At 40.6% G+C, this 20,828-nt stretch overlaps 1 protein-coding gene across 3 annotated transcripts in view; it reads right to left on the reverse strand.

Moving 5' to 3' along the window:
• Nucleotides 1-11,702: 11,702 nt before the first annotated feature.
• Nucleotides 11,703-20,828, reverse strand: part of LOC149078947 (major facilitator superfamily domain-containing protein 6-like) — an 11,876-nt gene continuing 2,750 nt past the window's right edge. The window contains exons 2-4 of one of the 3 annotated variants that reach the window (XM_089241166.1): nt 16,625-16,740; nt 14,031-15,491; nt 11,703-12,364 (exon numbers count right to left, since the gene is read on the reverse strand). In XM_089241166.1, the coding sequence (XP_089097292.1) occupies nt 12,222-12,364; nt 14,031-15,491; nt 16,625-16,740 (1,720 nt within the window). In that variant the 3' untranslated portion in view covers nt 11,703-12,221. The remainder of the gene's footprint in view (nt 12,365-14,030; nt 15,492-16,624; nt 16,741-20,828) is intronic. The other 2 variants (XM_089241167.1, XM_089241168.1) reach the window with 2 other exon arrangements.

Genomic DNA, 20,828 nt, shown 5'->3' on the forward strand with positions numbered 1-20,828 from the left:
CCTACACTAAAAAATAAGGTAATTATTCATGAGGCAATAAACAAAATTGAAATCATTTAAAACTCAATTGGATCACATCATACCGTACCCCAATATATGCTCAACCCATTAGCCGCGGGCAAAATGTGGCCCTCGGAGTCATTTGATGTTGGCCACGACCTTAAACTAAATATCGTAAAAATGAACTAAAATCACATTTATACATCACTTATGACACCCGCGGTGCAGTTCCACGTCACTCGCGTGGACCTCGGTACATTCCCATAGCACTCAAGTGACCAGCAGTGTATTTACAGGTCGCTTAAGTGACCCACGGAGCAGTTTCAGAGAGATCACCTCAGTCTCCTACAAAATAGTTCCAGATCACCTAAGTGATTCACGGCACTATTCCACATTACTTAGGTGCCCCACGGCACATTTCCAGATCAGTAAAGTGGCTCGAGACATGTTTTCAAACTAGTAAACTGGCCCACCCTCTCCAAAAGGTTGAGCACCCTCTCTATACCTAGTATATTATATTGCTGAATTTAATGCTAAGTGGTGACGGTAGCGCAATTGACTCCGTATGAATGAGACGTACTTGTAGATACATTATCTTTAATTATGGTGCTATATAGAAGATATTATTTACATGGTACATATATTAAGAGAGAGAAAGACGACGTAGGTGCATCTCGTGTGAGAGCTGGAGCTGAACTGATGTTCTCACCAGAGTTGCCAGGTCCTTAAAAAATTTCCAGCCAAAATCCTCTTCAAAAGTAGCCAAAAAGTAGCCCAAAATATAAGAGCTTGTGCTGCCATCTATGAAGCAATGATCGAGCTACAGTTTGACGATATTCTAGCCTGCAACGATGTGGCTTATAGCTATTCTTGTGTTTTTATAGTCAGTAACTCCTCCCCCCCCCCACCCCCACCCAACTTTTCACTTTTTCGTAAAAAATATGTTTTTTTTTTTTAACGAATAAATTGATTTCTTTGAAAAGTTGCGAAAGTCAGGGCTACACATTCTCTCTCCTGGAAAAACGGCCAAGAGATGGCCTGGAGTCGGGCCGTTCTCAAAACATCATGGACCCCCGGGCAAATTGATGTTGCTCAGCTCTCTATCCAGACTGCGAATACCTCATTACCAATTCACATGCTTAATCTCGCAAATCTTAACCATATCTCACCATATCTCATTTTTTATCCCTCCCCGCCCTTCATTCAAGGCCTCCGTGACGTGCCCGGGTTGGCCCATGCGTCAAGACGGCACTGCCTCAAATTGTGCATAGGTGCCTACGAAATTTGGTGCAATGATTTTAAAAATTAGGTATGGGTCCCAGACCAGATTTTTCACAGTCTATATAGTAAACAAAAATTTAAGATCTCTTCTGGGTTCCTGTCAGGGCCGTTTTAAGAGCATCATGGGCCCCGAGAGTCAAGTGATTTTTCTGATGCCCTACATGGAAAATCCCCTAAAAATACAACTGCCTCTCGTTTTTCTGAGGCCCTCGGGCCATGCCCGGTTGGGCTCAAGAACTAGTGCCCAGGCACTAGTTCTTGAGCCCTGCCATGCTAGCTCCACGCTTGTGGAGGCTACGGTTTCTTTTACAGGCTTCTGTGGTCTAGATACTATGTTTCCCAACCGTCGGGCCGGAGCAACACCTATAGAAGAAGGCCTCCGCGCGAAGATGGTGACGTCACTGAAGTCTCCCATTTCCCTTATAGTTATTGGATTTACTCATGGCCCCCACAAGGGATGGGCTGACAAGGCTCCAGCCCTGGAACCCAGGGCAATTTTCACAATTTTTTTTTTTTTTTTTGCTTTTTCAAGCTATAAATTCATCATGAAGGGGCCCCGTGAAAGTCTGCTCAGGGGCACGCAAAAGATCAGAGCCTAGGGCCCTGCTTCAGGATGTGGGGCCTTAGATATACTACTTCCCTTATACTACATTGGATATATTATAACCGACCGGCCGCGGTATCATAAAGGTTGAAAACCACTGATCTAGAGCCTAGGACAGTTTCTCAAGTTTTTGTGTTATGGCCCCTTCAATTATTGGGTGGCAAAGGCATTATGGTTGAAAGTTCTGGCTTTCCATAGTTGGCCGAGATGCCCTCCACCCCTTCTGCCTTGTCAGGAAGAAAACACAACATGAGGTTGGGGACTGAAATGAAAAAGAAAAACTTTTTTGCTCGCGCAAGCAAAGAAAAATAAAGGAAAATAGGGAAAAATTAGCCATGAACACAATTTTGGAAAAACCGCCCAAGAAACCGCCACCCGCCAAAGCCAAAAATTTCCCGCCGAACCGTTTTCAAACCAGCCCAATTTGGCGGGAAAACCGCCAATCTGGCAACTCTGGTTCTCACACACATGGCCCTTCGGACCCTCCGAAGGGGCATCCGGTCACGTGATCATCTCGTGTTTCAGTACAGAATGTACTGAGATTCTTTCACGTGACCAGAGCGTGCTTGTTAAGAAAGAGAGCCAATGTGCAAAGTATAATAATAATAATACATATAAGAATATATATTGAGGCTCTACAATATCGTATACATCTGGAAAGTTTTGATTCATATTATCTTTACGATAATTTTTTTTGTCTAGCAATTATATTTTCTAACAAAATAGATCAATCCTCTTACACTGGTTATCTGTGTGTGTCTCGTTGCATAAGTTCTCAACACCACTACCAGTTCGCCAACACCTACCATTTGTTTTTTCTTATTGGGGGGGGGGGGGTTACGTTTTTTCCTGCAAAATAGCACTTTGATCTCGGCTTGGAGGAAGGGTGTAGGGTTCTAACCTTAACCTAATAGAGGAGAGGAAGGTGGGGGGGGGGGGGAAAGAAATTGAAAAAAGACGTTTAAAAGATATCGCCAAGAAACACGAGAGACGATGTGTAGCCAACTGTGGCCATTTTTAATCATTTTTTGCGGCTTTGATAATTGTATACCGCGGCTACTTTTTTTTCATGTATTTCTGGGTGAGATGAATGTGCTTGTGACTTTTTTCATAACTTTTTGAGGACGGCACCTTGGGACCCTTTCCTTGTAAGATCAGAACCAGTTTTAAACATTGTCCTTGACTTTGCTGTCGGAATAAAAACGACGACCCTTCTAAGTCTTTTTCAGCGGACTGAAAATGTGAAAGTCCCATAGCGATATATTCCGGGATATACGATGGCTGTTTTAACACTTTCCACCGAAACTTCGCTGAAGTTTTCCGTGAAGCGTTGCAGAGTATTGCAGGGTACTGCATGATGCATGACAACGAGCGACACTGCTCTTACACAGAACACGTAGGTGAAAATTCGGTGGACAGTGTAGGAACACTCACTATTTAGCTCGGATCTATCGCCATGTGACTTTCACATTTTTGGTCCGCTGAAAAAGTAGACTGAAGGGTCGTCGTTTTTATACTCGGACAGCAAAATCATAGACAATGTTGGAAACTGGTTCTGATCTCACGAGGAAAGGATCCCAAGGTGTCGTCCTCAAAAAATTATGGAAAAATTTTAAGTACATTCATCTCATCCAAAAACACATTAAAAAATAATAATAATAAATAGCGGTGAAAGGCGATAAACCAACACCTTCTATAGCAGAAAGTCTCCGCGTGAAGCTTTGACGTCACTAAAATTGTTCATTTCCCCTGTAGCCATTGGATATAGCAGTCCGATATATACGAAATCTTTACCTTTTTTTTGCAGTTTATTCAATGACTATGGGTGAAATGGACGACATCAGTGACGTCACGAGCTTCGCACGGAGGCTTTCTGCTATAGAAGGTGTTGAATAAACTCATCGTCTCTCGCGCGTCTTGGCGATATCTGTAAAAAGCTTCTTTTCTCTTTTTCGCACATCCAGCCGTCCTTTTTCTTTCCTTTTACTTTGTCTCTGCTGTTAGGAAGCTTAGAAATGCTAGAGGGCTCGTCACTAAGAGTGACAAACATTGTGAGCGCAATGGCTGACGATGCCTCGGAAATCATAAAAAAAAAGAGAAAACGTTTGAATTTCACTTACTTCACAAAGACCAGAATATCTAGCAGGCGTCCACTTACCAATATTAAAAATAGAAAATAATAACTCGAAAACTAAGAAATAATGGTTTAGAATAGCTTATGTATAACAACGACATTACCGAGCACTGTGATGTCAGCATACTCAGCATTATCGCATGATGAGTCAGTCTGCCAGGGTCTTTAGACCCTGATCATTTGTTGTTTGAATGACGTTACTTCAAAATTCAAGGGTTGCGGGACTTTTAAATTCCTTCTTTGCTTCTATTGGCGATCAAAATAATATTCCCAGTTTTTTGAGTAATTCCGCCGGTTTTTTTGTATTTTTGTGCATATGTAAGTGAGTAGAATCAGCGGCAATTTTTCAAACCTTTTTGGAAACGTCACCTTGGACCCTTTCCTTGTCAGCCAAAATATTTCTACGAGCAGGACATTCACCACTGAGTGAAACAGTGGGACACACAACTGCATGTGTAACTTTGGAGATTATTGCGTTTGAAATAAACTATGTCATTTTTTATTCTGTGGCTCCTGTTCCGTGTTTTCGTTTGATCCACTCTTATAGATAAGCAGATTTTACATCCTAAACATATTTTGGAATTTTAACATTTCTTCCAAATGTTCTTTAGCTGCTTTTTTTAAATAAAAATTTCCACGATAAGGAGAAAATAATGAAATTTATCAGATGGACTGAAATAGAAAACATTTTTTTATATCATCAAAAGTTTTTCTATCGATCTATCGGTATAATTTAGGTGCATTCTACAGTATATAACTGAAATGATTTTAACTAGGTTAAGCACATTCCATCTAGGAAATATACGGGACATCACCAGTTGTTGTGCCAAAAATAAAAGTCCCCCAGCGAGCGGGAAAGAAGAGTTACTGCAAATTGCAGTGGATTTGAATGTATTTGACGAAAAAACTTGAATGTGTATAGACAAATACATGTGAGATGAATATCCATACAAAGGGTGATTCTAAATTCACCGGACAAACTTAAGAGGTTAATATAAGGCACCCCCTTCCCTAAAAAAGCATTTTTGGCCATATAATGTGCGGCTGCATCGCAATCGCGAAGATTACAGAGTGCACAACAGCATTTCATCGGAAACAAATATAATGCTTTTCCATCAAATATGCTGCGATATGAGCTATCAACCATGCGAGGGTGCATATACACCTTCAGATGGGATTGGACTTTGTTTTTATTGGTGCACCGAGCTTGTGCCAAGGTTGTATCGAGCCACACAATGGTCAAGCGGTATAATGACTTGCGGTAGAATTTGCATTACCCAAGTTGTACCATGAGAAGGCCTAACACATTACACTACCTTGTACCCCTCATTGCAGCAAATCCGTCAGAAAAATGTGATATTTGCTAATGGTGAAGTGCTGTTTGCAGAGAGTGCATTCTCTAAAAACATGCTCTACCGCTTTTGCTGTTGTGATTCGGTCTCGCATTCTATGACCAAAAATGTTTGTTTAGGAGTCTTATATCATCTCTTAAAGTTTGTCCCGTGAATTTAGCATCACCCTGTATTATTACGATGATTACCCTGCTATAACTTTTTTTTATGTACGAAAATTATCTTCATCCAGTGGAGGTTGCAAATTTAAGTAAGTACTACGACACCAACTCTGGCCATATCGCTATATTGCAATTTACTGACATTAATGAGATGGGTAGGAAATGAAGGAGCAGTCTATCGGTGGTCGCCTCAAGCCGTTAGGGAAAACATCTTATCTATATCCTCCCCCGGGACCATGACAGCAACCTTTATGGTGGTAGACGAGCATCTTACCACCACGCCACTCGGGCACAAATTTAAGTAAGTGTCATTGAGATACGGAAAAACTGGGCATTCCTAAGAAAAAGACGGGACGGTTAAAAATGAAGAAAAATAAGCCATATGGTCACCCTAATTATAACTTAAATTCTTTACTCACCTGAATAATTTACCGATAATTGAAAAATGAATCCATTCCTTTGCTCTGTGTAATTTCAAGGCTTAACTAAATAAATTTTATGCAATCCACCTAATTTTGCAACTAACTATAAAATTACATGGCTACAAAGTGGATATCAGAAGAAAAATTTTTACATGGAATTATCGCATAGTTATGCATCGCAAAAATGCCAACAAAAGAGATTGTTGAGCCAACAATGTACGTATCGTTATCTATGGGTGTGTGTATGTACGCGCTTAATCTTGCCTATACTCATGATCACGAGAGACCCCCCCCCCCGGCGCACTTGAAGCCCCCCGAGAAATGTCCAGTTGGGCCCATGTGTCATACGGTCTGTAATGTGATATTGTGACTGTATGAAGATTCTTCTTCTAGACTATCATTAATAAAAAGCAATGGTGCTCAACCTTTTGGAAAGCTCGGGCCACTTCATTAATATGAAAATGCGTCGCTGGTCACTTAAGTGATCTGGCAGTGTGCCACGGGCAGCTCAAATGCTCTGGAACTGTCCCAAGGGTCACTTAAGTAATGCGGAATCGAACCAGAGGGCACTTCAGTTATTTGAAATTGCGCCGCGGGCCGTTTATGTGCTCTGGAACTGCGTAGCGAGTCACTCGAGTGATCTTTAAAAGTACTGTGGGCCACTAAAGTTATATGGAACTGCCCCGCGAATCACTCAAGTGATCCGGTAATGTACCGATTAGTTCATTTTTGCGAAGAGGTCACGGCCTATATCACATGACGCCAAGAGCCGTATTTGGCCCGCAAGCCATGAGTTGAACTATTATGATGCGAGCACGTATATATCATACGTGCTTCTGATCCCAAATATCAAAGCTTTTGCTTCCAAATTGTGTTTTCCAAGATATAAGGTCACCGAGTTTTCACTCATTTCGCTTCGCTCATCTTCAGAGGTGCTTGAAACCCGATACACAGCCCCAAAACTCTAAACACTACATTATTTTGGACTGTTGATCTATGTCTTCAATGTCTAAACAATACCGGACGGCATCAATCTCGAGAATCAAACGAACAAACAAGAGTAAATAAAGAAGACTCAAACCTTGAAAATATAAGCCTCGTAAAAAGTAACACTGTATAAATATAACATTCATTTCTTCAAATCCACTACAAACTTATCACTGCCAATTGGTCGAGATTTCCTTGATTTTCATTATGATTTGGCTCCTCGGATACCAAATTTCATCGGCTGGGTGTATGCCACGAGTAAAATTTGCCAGTTTTCTTCGTGTCCCTTAAACATGCCTCTCCCAATATGATCAAAATTGGTGAGCGTCAACCACCCCGCTTCCGCACGCACTTGCGAACCATTTCTGGAACGATAAAAAATAACAAACTAATGAAGAAAAGGCAAAAACGCCGAAAAAACGGGTGGCACAAAGTTGCCACCTCAATCCTCATTTTTTTAATCCTGCTGAGGTAAAACTACTTCATCAGCAGTGCTTTATACACCAATGTCAACATCCGAATAAAAACCTTATGCAAGCAGCAGTAACAAGAAAATTCAGGAATGAGCTGTTAATCCTGTTGCATCCTGAATTTTATAGGACTGTGGTTTACTTATTTCCTGTGTTTTGCTTACATTTAGTGCCCTTTATCGACAAAAGTTTGAGCCGAATTCTTTTCTCTGTATTAAAGATAAAATCCCTCTTCGTGAGAGAGAATAACTTTTTTTCGCAAACCGCATTCAAGTACATTCGGCCCCGCTCAAAACGGATGAAATCCTCCTGCACCAAAATTTCTCCCATAGAGAGATAGTTAAATTTCCCAGCTTAATAAGATAATTTCAACTAAATCGAAAAAAAAAATATTCCGCTTCATACTTCAACTTTTAAGGCGATCACGCCACTAGTAATCCCCATGAAGATGTAGGCTTTTTAACTGATATTATATTAGGTCTGGCGCTCTGATTGACCGAGGTAGATGTATTTTCTCAGGACGTAATGAGTCTATAGACTCCCGTGCAAGCAGGGTTATTTTATTTTTGTTCTCTGTTGAGTCAATAGAGAGCGCTAATTTTACTAATAAAATGTAAAAATCTTAGATAATGGATCATTGTAATTAAATTTCAATTTTATTTTTAATGCGTGATTTATTTCAAAAGCTTTAATAATATTGATCCTTCATCAATTTTCAAGATACAAACTGCACTAGCGTTGTAAAATGTTAATTGAATTTCTTCTCACATACAAATACAAATACAACGCCACAACAGGCAAATTGCCCAACGAGGTGGCTGACTTAAGAACATCATGGATGATCCCCGAGCCATTTTTTAGAGGCCCTACCTACTACTGCTACACCACACATGCACCCCACCCACACCCCCCCCCCGCGGAATCCCCAACGAATCGGTACATGCGGGAATGTGCGTGTATGTGTAGTGAAACCTGACGTGAAGTTTTTTTTGTTTCTCTGTAATGCTTGTTATGTGTAGTGCTGCCATCTGCCACCAGTTTTTCTAACTATGAGTGAAGTGTTATGATTGAATGTTTTTTGATTCTGTTGCTCTCTGTGGCGAGACTTTTTAACGGGGAGATCGGCTCGCATTTGCGCCTTGAAGTTGGGAACCACAGAAAACCAACTTCAGCCGACCACTCATAATCTCATGCCCTACTTAGGGCGGTATTCGCCGGCGTGGTTTAAACTAGTCACAATTTTTTGATAAGAGATCGAGAAGGATTAGTTAAAAATTCAGGTTTTTAATCAATCTATGTTGATCTCTTATCCAAAAATTGTGACTACAGTTTAAAACATGTTGGTGAATACGGCCCTTAATCGAATATTGTGCTGGAATCGTTGTTGGATTTAGCGGAGTCGACTATATATCAATTCCTTCAACTTTTATAAATTTATAAACTGTTCACGAACTTATGGGACACATTGTAAGTCATAATTATCATTACGGTTCGGTTTTTTTATGACATGTCATATGTCATTACAAGACATATTTTAGGCATTTTCAATCTTTGGTCATATTTTTAGCAGTTTTGTGCGATCGGTCATATTTAAGGAACTATCAAGCAATATGTACTGTAGATCTTTTTTCTGGTTATTTTATCAAATTAGGCTACAAATAATCTGTAGCCCTTTCTCTTCACAGGTATGGTGTGCTCTCTTGCAATGGATTCTTCTCTTTCTTTTTCTTTTGCATTTTTTTTCCCGGGATGTCGCTTCTTTGTTCTCGGAGGATCCTCTTCCTATGCTTCTCAAGGGAAACTTTGAATGGGGCTCTCCAAGCACGTGCGAAAGATATTATTCATTTGGACCCTCGAAATCTTCGCGTTCAATACATTTTCATCAATCCTAAGCCCAGGGATTTTTTTGTCAGGAGGGGCAGACTTGGTTTCGTCACCCCTCCCCGTCACTGTAAAGTAATTTTTTTTTTTACACCAAAAATTACAACCATCTCAAGTTTGGTATCCACTAAATTCTTTCTGTCCCGAAAGTACTCCGAAATTACGGATCATATGGTCACATCATATTTGGTACGTCTTCAATTTTGTTGAAATTATCCCATGGGCGGAGATATGAGGGGGGTGCCCCCAGTCAGTGCTGTCTTAACGCATGGGCCCACCCGGCACGGCCCGGGGGCCTCCAGACAAAAGGGGTCTCCCAAAAATGAAATGTGATTGGAATTTCTGAGAATTTACCACGTAGGGCCTTAGAAGAATCATTTGGCCCGGGGGCCCATGATGCTCTTAAGACGACCCTGCCCCCAGTGTCAAAGGTGGAGTCGACTGATATGTATATATGAATTGACATCAAAATCATCGTGCCCCCCCCCCCGACTTCTAAGTCTATCTCCGCCTATGAATTATACCATTTTGAAGAAAAAATTTTTAAGAAACGATTTTTTTTTTTATTAGCGCTTAGTTAATATTGGGAACGTGTGATATAAGTTATTCAATGCTTTTAACTAGATGGCAGCACCATCTCTCAATCATAAGTGAAACTTTTACTAGGGTTTTCAACCATCCGGTGCCGCCTTAAGGCATGGACCCACCCGGGCACGGCCTCACCAAAATGAGATCTAGTCGAAATTTTCGAGAATTTGTTTGGTAGGGCCTCAGAAAAATCAATTGGCCCGGGGACCCATAATACTCTTAAGACGGCCCTGCAGCCATCCTACATGTCCTCCTTGTTTTGGGGGGGGGGGGGAAGAAAGCATGTCTTCGGCATGTGAACATGGCCTAACTTTTACATGGGGAAGCAGCGCCGTCTTAACGCTTGGGCCCACCCGGGCACGGCCTGGGGGCCTCAGGAGAAAAGGGGCCTCACAAAAATGAGATTCGGTTGAAATTTTCTAGAATTTAGGAGGTAGGGCCTCAGGAAAACCAATTGGCCCGGGGGTCCATGATGCTCTTTAGACGGCCCTGTGGGGAAGCCCTGTGAATACTTCTTTCTTTCAGCCGAGCGTAACACCGGTCTATCGCCATGGACAGTTTACGACCGAGTGAGCTGTGCCGAAAGTGTGTAGGGCAGGGCCGTCTAAAAAGCATCATGGGTCCCCCCCAGGGCAAGAGGTTTTTCTGAGGCCCTACCAGGTAAATTCTACAAATTTCATCCGGATCTCACTTTTGTGGGGTCACTCTTCTGCTTGAAACCCCCGGGCTGTGCCCGTGTAGCCATGCGTCAAGACAGCACTGGTGTAGGGTTACCAACCGTCCTCCTGTTTGATGCCATTTCAAGCGTCCTTCTACGCTTAAGAAAAAATTCGCCCTTTTGTCCTCCTTTTTATGTTTCCGGAATTATATTTCTTTTTTTCTGGGGAAAATTCTTTTCCCCACTTTGAAACATATATTTCTTCAGTGATATGAGTGTTTTTGTGTGTTTTTTCCCACACGCATTCAACTCTATAGCCGTCGAAATTCCCAGAATTTTTTCTGTTTTTCTGCTTTTTTTTAGCATTTCCGTTTTAGAGTTAGGAATGGTGGTGGTGCTCCCTATTGATAAAAATTGGAAATATTGATGTAAGGGTGCTCGCCGTCCTCCTTTCTCAGTTTTTCGAATCGAAAACCTCGGTTCTGTTTTAATTAGGAAAAATTATTATGGTGTCTGGTTTCTTTTTTTTTGGAAGGAAAGTGACGCAATCTGTTGTGCAAGTTGGTGTAAATAACGTCATCAAGGGTGTGCGCAGGCGTCCCCCTTTCTCATGTTTCAAAGTGGGAAAAAAATTTCCCAAAAAAAAAATAATTCGAAAGCCTGAGAAGACAAAAAAGGGCGAATTTTCCGAACCGTAGGAAGTTCCTTGAAAAGACATCAAAAGGATGTCTCCTCTCCTAAAGGAGAAGGGTTGGTAATCTGGGTTACCATATTCAAAAACTGAGAAAGGAGGACGCCTGCAAGCGCAGCCACTGACGTTAATTTTTACAATTTCCACAACAGATAGCGCAACTATTCTGATTAATAAAACTGGTCACAACAATAATTTTTCCCAACTAAAACAGAACCGCTGTAAAAAAAGCAAACACAGCTGCCCCGGCTGACAAAACATGCGGTCGTGGGTGAGATAAAGTGAACAATTTCGCGGACCAACAAAAAAAAAAATTGGAGGAAAATTTCTTGATTCTCCCCCCCCCCCTTTTTCCAACTTGATATCGGACACTGCTGCCACCTATGAAATAAAAACAAACCGATTGCTATAATTCTTCAAGTAAAATTGATTGTTGTCCTAAACCGGTATACAGCGTGAAAATAAAAAGTATAGGGTGTGATACCAAGTTTCTTTTTTTTTCATGCAACATATAGGAGTAATAATTTTATAATACGTTGATATCAGCAATACTACAGGTTGCTACATTTTTAGGTTTACTACAAAATGATTTCGCGACAAACAAACAAATGTGGTAACCGGTATCATGGCGCATAAGATTTACATTGGAATGAAGCCTAAAAATAAACAATAGATGTTATCATAACAAGTACTATTCTCATTAAATGGGGGGGGGGGGCAGCAAGGATCGCAGAGCAAAGTTTCTCTATTTCAATATAAAAAAACGAAATTTCCGGAAATGTAATTTCCAACATGGTACTAAAAACGTTTTAATATATCACCATATAATAATTTTAGTGAATATCAATATGATAATTCACAAAAAATGGCGTTGAATGAATCCTCCGAATGACGATTGCAGACCATGGTTAATTTAGTGCTGAATGGACAAATTTTTTTTTTCCCCTCCTCAAATTTTTGATCTCAAAACTGTCTACATTCCTCTGATCAGCTTATATCGATTTTCTCAAACTCAGCTTGATGGAGAAAAACATCACGGTGAAGACTCCGCTTATGATGGCAGCCATGAGGAAAGTATAGCGGCCAGATAGGTAATCGAATCCAATTCCGCTCAAAATGTTACCAATAGCAAGGCCTGGAAGAGAAACAAAGACAATCGAATAACAACTTTAAAAAAAGAGCAATTTTAGCCATTTTTTTTCTACGTTCTACACCTTGATTATTATTTATTTATTTTTTCGTGATTCCCCTATATATTCATGATAAATTATTAAACATCATTTAGGAATATGAGGCTCTTGGAAAATATTCTCTGGAACCAGGCACGGATCCAGGGCTATACAGGGTGTCCGTGGTAAAGATATAAAAGAAGAATTAAACTGAGACGCTTTTCAAAGCAGAAGTGCGCTGACTGCCAATCAACGTGTAGTTTTGGAAAATCTCTCCGCAGAGATCGGGCAGACCTGCAACATTCATACGTAGGCTCATTCATACTACACAAGAGCGTATCGGGAAGGGGGGACCTGGGGTCTGGTCCTCCCCCCCCCCCGAAATGTGAGAAAATGACCGAAAAAAAGGAAAAAGATGGACAAATTTATTGTTCTATCACTTTGCCCCCCCCCCCCCCACGAACGAAATCTCTGGTTACGCCCCTGGGCCTACGCAACATGAAAATCCAGGCATTTGCCATTTTCAGTTCAAAATGCGGAAAACTGGTGGCAACCGCAGAAGACAACTCTGACAACATTAACAAATTAGATGACACACATACCGGTATATACCAATTCGTTGTAAATTCCACAGTGGAATGTATACAAGGTGCCAGTACGGTTAAGAGAAGAAGAAGTCAACATTTTGATGCAACATGTGGTCCAGTATACATGTTTTTATTATTATTATTATTATTGGTAATTTTGTATTACTATTTTTTTATTTATTTTTCTCTCTCCCTGTTGTCTTGCTTAAATGGCCGGACTGTCAGCTGGAGTTTTTCCCGGCACGATTGTGCCCTCCGAGCAGTGGCGTCGGAGCCGGGGGTGCTTGAGCACCCATAGTAATTTGTGGCATGGATACGAGCACCCCCAGAATTGATACAGAAATTAAAATTTCCCATATAAAACTAAAGACGAGCACCCACAGTTTAAAAACACTTCCGACGCCCCTGCCTCCGAGGCAATGAGGTTCTATCGTTGGTGCGACAGAGCTTGGTCGTGTTCGACTAATTCCTTTTATTTCAGTGCATGCTTTTTTCGCTCGCTACATTTAAATCAGTGACGCGTGTTAAACGCCGCGTACGAACCAAGCAGAATGTCGAATATCCCCACGTGATTTAAACTGTGCATCTGTACAGCAGTTGATTTAATAACACCTCATATGCTACTATGCAAACATTTGAGAAGAGATTGAATACCCTTTGGACGGCAGCAGAGCGACTAATGGTGCGCACATTGGAGTTTATTAACCTGCAAATAAACTTGTGAAGTTTCCCTCTTCAATGCAACTTGAATTTATAAGCAATCATGTGAGGATACTTTTAGTCCGAACATCCTGTATATCGGGGAGGGTACATTACAGGAAATAAAAGGAGTATGGTGAACATGAGTCCCGTATTTTACAGAATAAAATCATTATTTTTCATTGTATTTCTGGCTCTTGGGAGGGGCAAACAACCGCATCGCCACGTCTCTGAATCCATGCCTGTCTTGGCAACAATCGGAAATTTTTTATTAATTCCAAAAAAATTCAGATTGTTTTAATGGCAGTTTTTTAATTCAAAATATCTGTAATAATTTTACGCTTACCGAGTCCTTCGAATAGTCCGCCCATGACACCGATCATAGTGGCTTCAGTACCAGCAGGAGCCCTTATCTTAGCATATGACGTCATAGTAGCATAAAACACCCCGAACGTCTGTCCGTGGAGTACCTCGATCGGTAGAGTAAGCCAAGGGTCCTTCAAGAAAAAATACAGGCAGTACCTCAAGCTGAACGCACCGAAGCTCGCTATTATGCAATTGAAGTGTCCGAACGTCCTTATGATGTATCCGGATATGAAAAACATAGGTACTTCTGCGATCAGACACTGGACAGCCACGGTAAGACCGAGTAAAAGTTGATTCGCCCCTAAATCTTGTAGGTACCAGAATTGGTAACTCCAAAGCAATCCCGACAAAGCACCGATGACCGTCACGGCAATTCCAAAGCACACTATTTCACAAGACGAAAAAATACGGCTGACATCTTTGCAGATACTTCTGGAGAACGTCGATTTTTTCGGCGCGACGTGGTACAGAGCGAACAGGTCGAGGAAAGTCAAACCAAGCATGAGGTAGAAACCTGGTGCGTACGTCGTGACCGAATAAGCACTAGATGCCAGATCGTTCAAGTAGCCCGAAGAAAGCGTGCACAATCCCCAGCTAACCGTTGCCCACAACCTTTGTTTCCCGTAGAGCTCCGTGTTTTCGCCCAGTATTTCCATGCACGCTGCGTCACTGAGGCAAAACAGAGTTGCCGAACCTGTACCAGCTATTATAGACAGGATCGCGTACAGCCATAACTGGTAACTATCATACACTTTCTCCCAATGATCGTCATCCGTCTCTTTTCCAGAAGAGCAGTGGCGTAGTAGATTCGACCCGCAATTCACTGCGTAGACATCTCCAGTGTGGTTGCATGTCTCAGGGAACGTCGAATTTTCGGCATACCCGATGTTCGTTCTGGGGTGAGCTTCAACGAGAGACTCGACATGATTATCTGGATCCCCCGCAATTCGCAATATTGCTAGCTCGTCATCTCCTCGACGAAACGGGAATTCTGAAGATCCTCGCCAGAAATTCACTAAAAGGCTTGAATTCAGCGTGTCCGACAGGCCGGTGTGTGACGCATTCTCTAGTCTATCGACGAATTCAAGATCACACTGAGTCCCGTTACTGACCATCATTCTAACGCAAGTGACGTTGTAACCAGAAGGCGCACGAAAAACTAAAGAATCTTCTAAGCATAGAAAAGTGACGTCATTTCTATCGTGTGGCCGGGTGTTTATAGGTGGGATGAGAGTCACCAAGAAGAACGAAACGGTAGTCACAATCACCAGCGCGTACATGATAAGTCTCAAGTTCTGAAAATGGTCCGTAAGGACACCGAAACCAGGCTTCGAAAAGAGCACCACGAAAGGCACAATTGTATAAATGAAGCCGACAGCCGTGGCGTTTATTCCGAGCTCTTTTCCCACCACAGGCATGTAGGGCAAGGCGCACCCTATAGCTGGAAAGCAATAATTAATTGCGTTAGTGAGAAACATAATCAGAACCTTGAATTGATTAAATAAACACGTAAAATCAAAATCGAACAACAATTTGGGCGACCGTAATTTTGAATAAGCTGTAGGGCAAGGATCTTCAGCCTGTAGCTCGCAAGTTTCATCATGCACATGCAGTCATTTCACCAATCGCGCATTTCCGTGAGTCAATAGTGCCCCCCTCATAAAAGCCCCTCATTCTAAATGCATATATGCAATATATTTTATTCTCGTACATACCAAACTGAATGTGTGTAAATATATCACTGTTACATGCATTTCGCATTTCTGTGAATCAATGATGCCCCCTTAAAGGGAGGAGGCGTATTTGCTGTTTTAAAAATAAGTTTGCTCTTTCTCTTTCCCACATGCCAGTATGAATCTCTGTACCATTTTTAACATGCTGTTCAAATTTTATTCATAGTATTGCTGTTCAATTATATTCATTTTTATTGCACATATTTGTGGGCAAATACTGCCTTTCCCCCCCCCCCCCCATAAGACGTCTTGCGTGGTGGCTGATAGGAGCTCTACAAGAGTCGTGGTTCGAGGCGAGAAGGCAGTTTGGCATTTTGGAACTTTCTCCTGCGCAACCAAGCCCTCCGCGACGCTGTAAAATCGCAATAGTGAAAGAGCCTGAACGTACTCGGTTCGTTCAGTTCAGTCATTTCACCGCATTAGCACTGTGAATAGCATCCGTGGGGTCACAAATTAGAATAATTATCGTGAGTGTAGATGGACCCCCCCCCCCCGTTTTTTTATTTATTTTAAGAACACCTTCCGCGGACCGGGATATTGTACATCCTTGTTTACTTATGGCTCTAGTGGCTCTAGTTTTTCTTTGATCTTTTCGTACCTCGCGCGCGCGTCCTTGGTTTCACCTACAAACGCCCTACAGCACCTTTATGTTCTTGGTTTGGCAATATGACAAAGACATTATTGTTTTGGTGCTGATGAAGTGGCCGGCACTCTTCTTAAGAATGAACACCTTCGAATTATATAAACGAAAAAGACTAGCATCTGACGGTACGGCCCTGATTTCTAGTGAATATCAATAACATCTTCAAGTAAAAAACAACTCGATAGAAATTCCTCTCACCTCCGTAAAGTAGGAAGTAATGCACCTTCATTGGCAGAAGTTGCTTGTTGATGGTTATTTTTCGCAGACATGACAACGTCTCATCCGGCGAAGATCTTGATAATTGTCCTATCATCCTGTGTTACATGGAAATGATTATGCGTAAATATACATGAACTTCACAAAGATTTAAACTGCAAGCAAAGATTTAAGTTAGCGTATAATACAGCAGGGTTTTTTTGCCCCTGTCTTCAAAAATAAGTCCGAAATACGGGTTGTGCCTCATGCTATTCAACGACGCAATTCTTCCATTCCAAGATACCAATATGTGCAGAATAGGGAAGTACGTCACTTTCGAAACCGACGTTTCACAATGAATTATGTTGTGCTCCATTCTATACACCAAAAGTGGCCAACAGCTGGCACGCGAGGTGATTTTGTGCGCCTCCCCCCCCCCTCCGTCAACGAAAAAAATATCGTGTATCAAATTAAATTTGTGATCATTATATGAGCTATTAGTTCCAACCACCGACTTCCTGATTAATAAGCATTCATTACTTCTAGTGACGGAAATAATTTACTATGTTTCTAACGATACTGCCGAAAACGAGCACCTACTGGTTCGGAACACTTCCGACGCCCCTGATCACTAGGAAAACTAAATACATGTATCATACATCGGGTTTTGTCTATAGAGAATTCAAACTATAGAGAATGCATTGAATGGAATAATTCACACACAGGAGAAACTTCAGTTTTTCATGCATTGCATCCAGCTGAAAACACAACCAGATAAGTGGAAAGTTTATGAAAAAGAAGAGCAAAGTTAAGTCCTCTGAGCAAAAGTTAAACGACTAAATTGCCCGGGTTTTACCATAATAATCCATTAAGGCCGGTTGGTAAGAAAATTTGTCATTCGAAATTTTAAGTTCTTTGTTTGCCAATAAATGGTGGAAGTATTTTTGTTTTTAAAAAATCCAAGTCGTCGTTAATGGGTTAATAATAAGGTATACAAATCTACGAGGCGAGTTTTCCGGGTGCGGCTTATACGCCAGAGTGGTAACAGCAGTGTAGCTCGCGACGCTGCAGTTAACCAGTATGCTGGCCCTCGAACAGAGGAAAGTTGGTCACCCCCTGCTATATACTGTTCACGCCGCTTACTGTGACCACATCGGGACCCAAGATTTTCGGTAACAATAACCAAATGATAACTATATCCGAAAAAGACACGTTTGCAAGTACGGTGACCATACATCCCGTTTGTCGAACGGAACGAATGGTAAACAGGTGTTTACAGAATGGGACAACTGTTTTTCTTTGCCACATAATTGGTTGCAAAATGTTCACTCGTTACATTTTTTAATTTTATTTCTAAAACGGGACTTCTTTTTTTTTCTTTTAACTTAAAATGCTGCACTTTTTTTAGTAAGTCATTCTGATACTCTTCTGATACGCTAATTCCCATTCATGAGGTTGGTGTCCTATCTTTTGTTCTAGTGTATTTTTGTCATTTTGTCCGATTAATATTGTTCTTTCTGCAAAATAGAAATACCCCCCGTGCTTGTGACGGCTGTAGAAATTCAAGAGAAAATTCAATGCAAGAAATAGAGGAAATTTCTCAGAAATTGGCAAAGACTGCGTGAGAGAAACCTTGAAACAGTGGTGGTGATGATGAGAATTCAGAGGAGAATGAGAACTAGCCCAAGGAAAATATTTGTGAAGCAAGAATTAGTATTGATGATGGATATGTGAATCAGAATGAAATTAAACCTTCAACGGTGCCTCGGCTGATGCGAAATGAAATGACGCTACTGGAAATGATGAACGCAAATCACGTTGAAGCAGCAAATGAAAACAACCCTGGACCTACACCCAAACGTCAATTGATTTCCATAGATCTCAATATTATCCAGTCTATCGGTTGCGAAGAAAGTGCTACATATATATGTATGAAATATCGTGGCACCTTCCTCATCAATAGTACGTCAAGAATTCCAAATATTTTACGAGAAACTAATTGCTCACTGCTATTGATTTCACATCACTGGGGGAACTATGTGAATTTTTTGTGAATCGACAAGCTTGGTTGAAACCCTTCGGAAAGATCACCGTCAGGTGATTCCAACTGCGAAAAATAAATAAATAAGTAAAATAAAGCGAGATCACATGCGTTGATCCCATTCAAATAAGAAAATGAAGATCCTCCGTCCCGAGTTCCCTACGCACCAACGTACTATATCATGAGAGGTCGTTTTCACAGAATGCTTCAAAAACTAAATACAGTCGATCCCGCTTATAACGTTCCAGCTTATAACGACTAACTTTTGCGAATTTAATTTTTTTCCTGTATTAATAATGTTAATTTTCCCCGGATACAACGTTTGAATTTTTTTGCTGTTCCCGCTTACAACGTTCGAAAAATTCACATCGGGCTTTTTCCTCGCTTGAAAACAGCGTACATTCTCGTCTTTTTCCACAGGTAAAGAAACGAAAATGTTGTTTGTCTGTGTGCCAGCGATTAACTATTATGTGAATACTAGAAGTGGAGCTTTTTTTTTATTGCTCTTCAGAAGCCGGTTTTGTTTTCGGCATAAAAAGAATTAACAGAGAAGTACGTTTTTTTCCCATTTTTTCAAGGGTTTAGGCACAATAATAAGTTGAATATTTCTTTTTCTCTCAACTTTGTCCAGCAATAGTGTGCAGAGCACAAACTGCCCTTAACACTGTACACCAAAGCGTATTAAAGACCAAGCGTATTATTAATACGCTTTGCTGTACACATACGACTGGATGATCGAAGTCATGTCACTGAATAGGGAGATTAAACAGATAAGAATTAGAAAAAGTTCTCAGAAGGGGTTAATTTTTTTTTTCCTTTGCGGTCTTATTCAAATTTGCCGCATTAGATCGATTCCAAAAAAATGACATCCAAAAAATGATTCTCATAGTGGTGTTAGACGACGTCTGCATATAGCAAAGGAATAAAACGCTGGGTCTTCTCATCCACCTCTGAATCTATTGATACAAAATCAAGCCGCAAAACAGTGACATGGACACAAAACGTAAACAACTCGACAGATTATTAGACGCCAGCATCAAGTAGCATTTAAAGGCAGCTTTTTTTTTTCGGATTGAACAAAAGTCGGATTTTTCAACTGTACTCCTTGGAATTTAATTCTTCACAGAAAATACGATGTTTTCGGGACCTTTGAAATTTCGGAAAAATTAAGCAATAGCAACGTTAGATTTTGCCGAGCACAGTTCGAGTCAAAATGTTCCAGAGAAAGTTGAAAAGAAAAGCTCTAAGTGTAGAGGAAAAAATAAAAATTATTAAATTTGTAGATGATAGTTCTGTGCTTCCTAGAGTTACAACAGCAAAAAAATTCAATTTGCCTTCCGGCACCGTTAAACAATCAAAATGTATGTCCTACAAACTACATCCTGCATAATGCGCATAAATATTTATTGGAATAACAAATACATAATTCCTTCCTATTAAATTTCTATATGTACCGTAATGTTCGTTAATAAATTAAAAACACTACATAAAATAGCTATGGTCGGTGAAAAACTGTCTTATAATTCTTATAGACATTTCCCGCTTATAACGTTTTCAGTTGCGATTTTTGAAAAACGTTATAAGCGGGATCGACTGTAATAATAAAAAAAATAGATTAATAGATCAATTGTTTCGCACTTAATTCTTTGTGTTATAGCTCTATGCTACCTAAAAAAATATTGTACCATGATTTAGAATAGTGTTCCTCAACCTATGGTCCGCTTACCATAGTCAGCGACCATGGTATAGGTGATCTGCAAGCAGACTTGATAAAACTAATTCTAACTTCTAACAAAACTTACCTCACCTCTAACTGAATGAAAAATTATCCAACCTTTGTTATTGATATTAGTTTTTTCCATATGGGTTCAAATAAAAATTATATCTTCATACTTTGGTTCAACATGCGTACATCATTTTGGAAAATGTCGAGAATTGTGATCCTACGGGATACGATAAATACGGGGTATATCACTAAATTTAGTCAAAAAAAATTTAATTTGCTAATTTTTTAATTGCTGCAGGGTGGGGGGACATGAAGGGCTACTAAAAAACGCAGTGAACGAAAATTTATTTCACGGGAAACAATATTCAAATGATCTGATGACCATATTCCATTGAGAAAAATATGTTAAACAGGGTAAAAAATACAGGACATCGCCTATT

This window comes from Pholcus phalangioides, unplaced genomic scaffold, assembly GCF_987345545.1.
Source record: "Pholcus phalangioides strain wild (caught in Gottingen) unplaced genomic scaffold, Ppha-v1.0 ptg000013l_1, whole genome shotgun sequence".
Classification (NCBI taxonomy): domain Eukaryota; kingdom Metazoa; phylum Arthropoda; class Arachnida; order Araneae; family Pholcidae; genus Pholcus; species Pholcus phalangioides.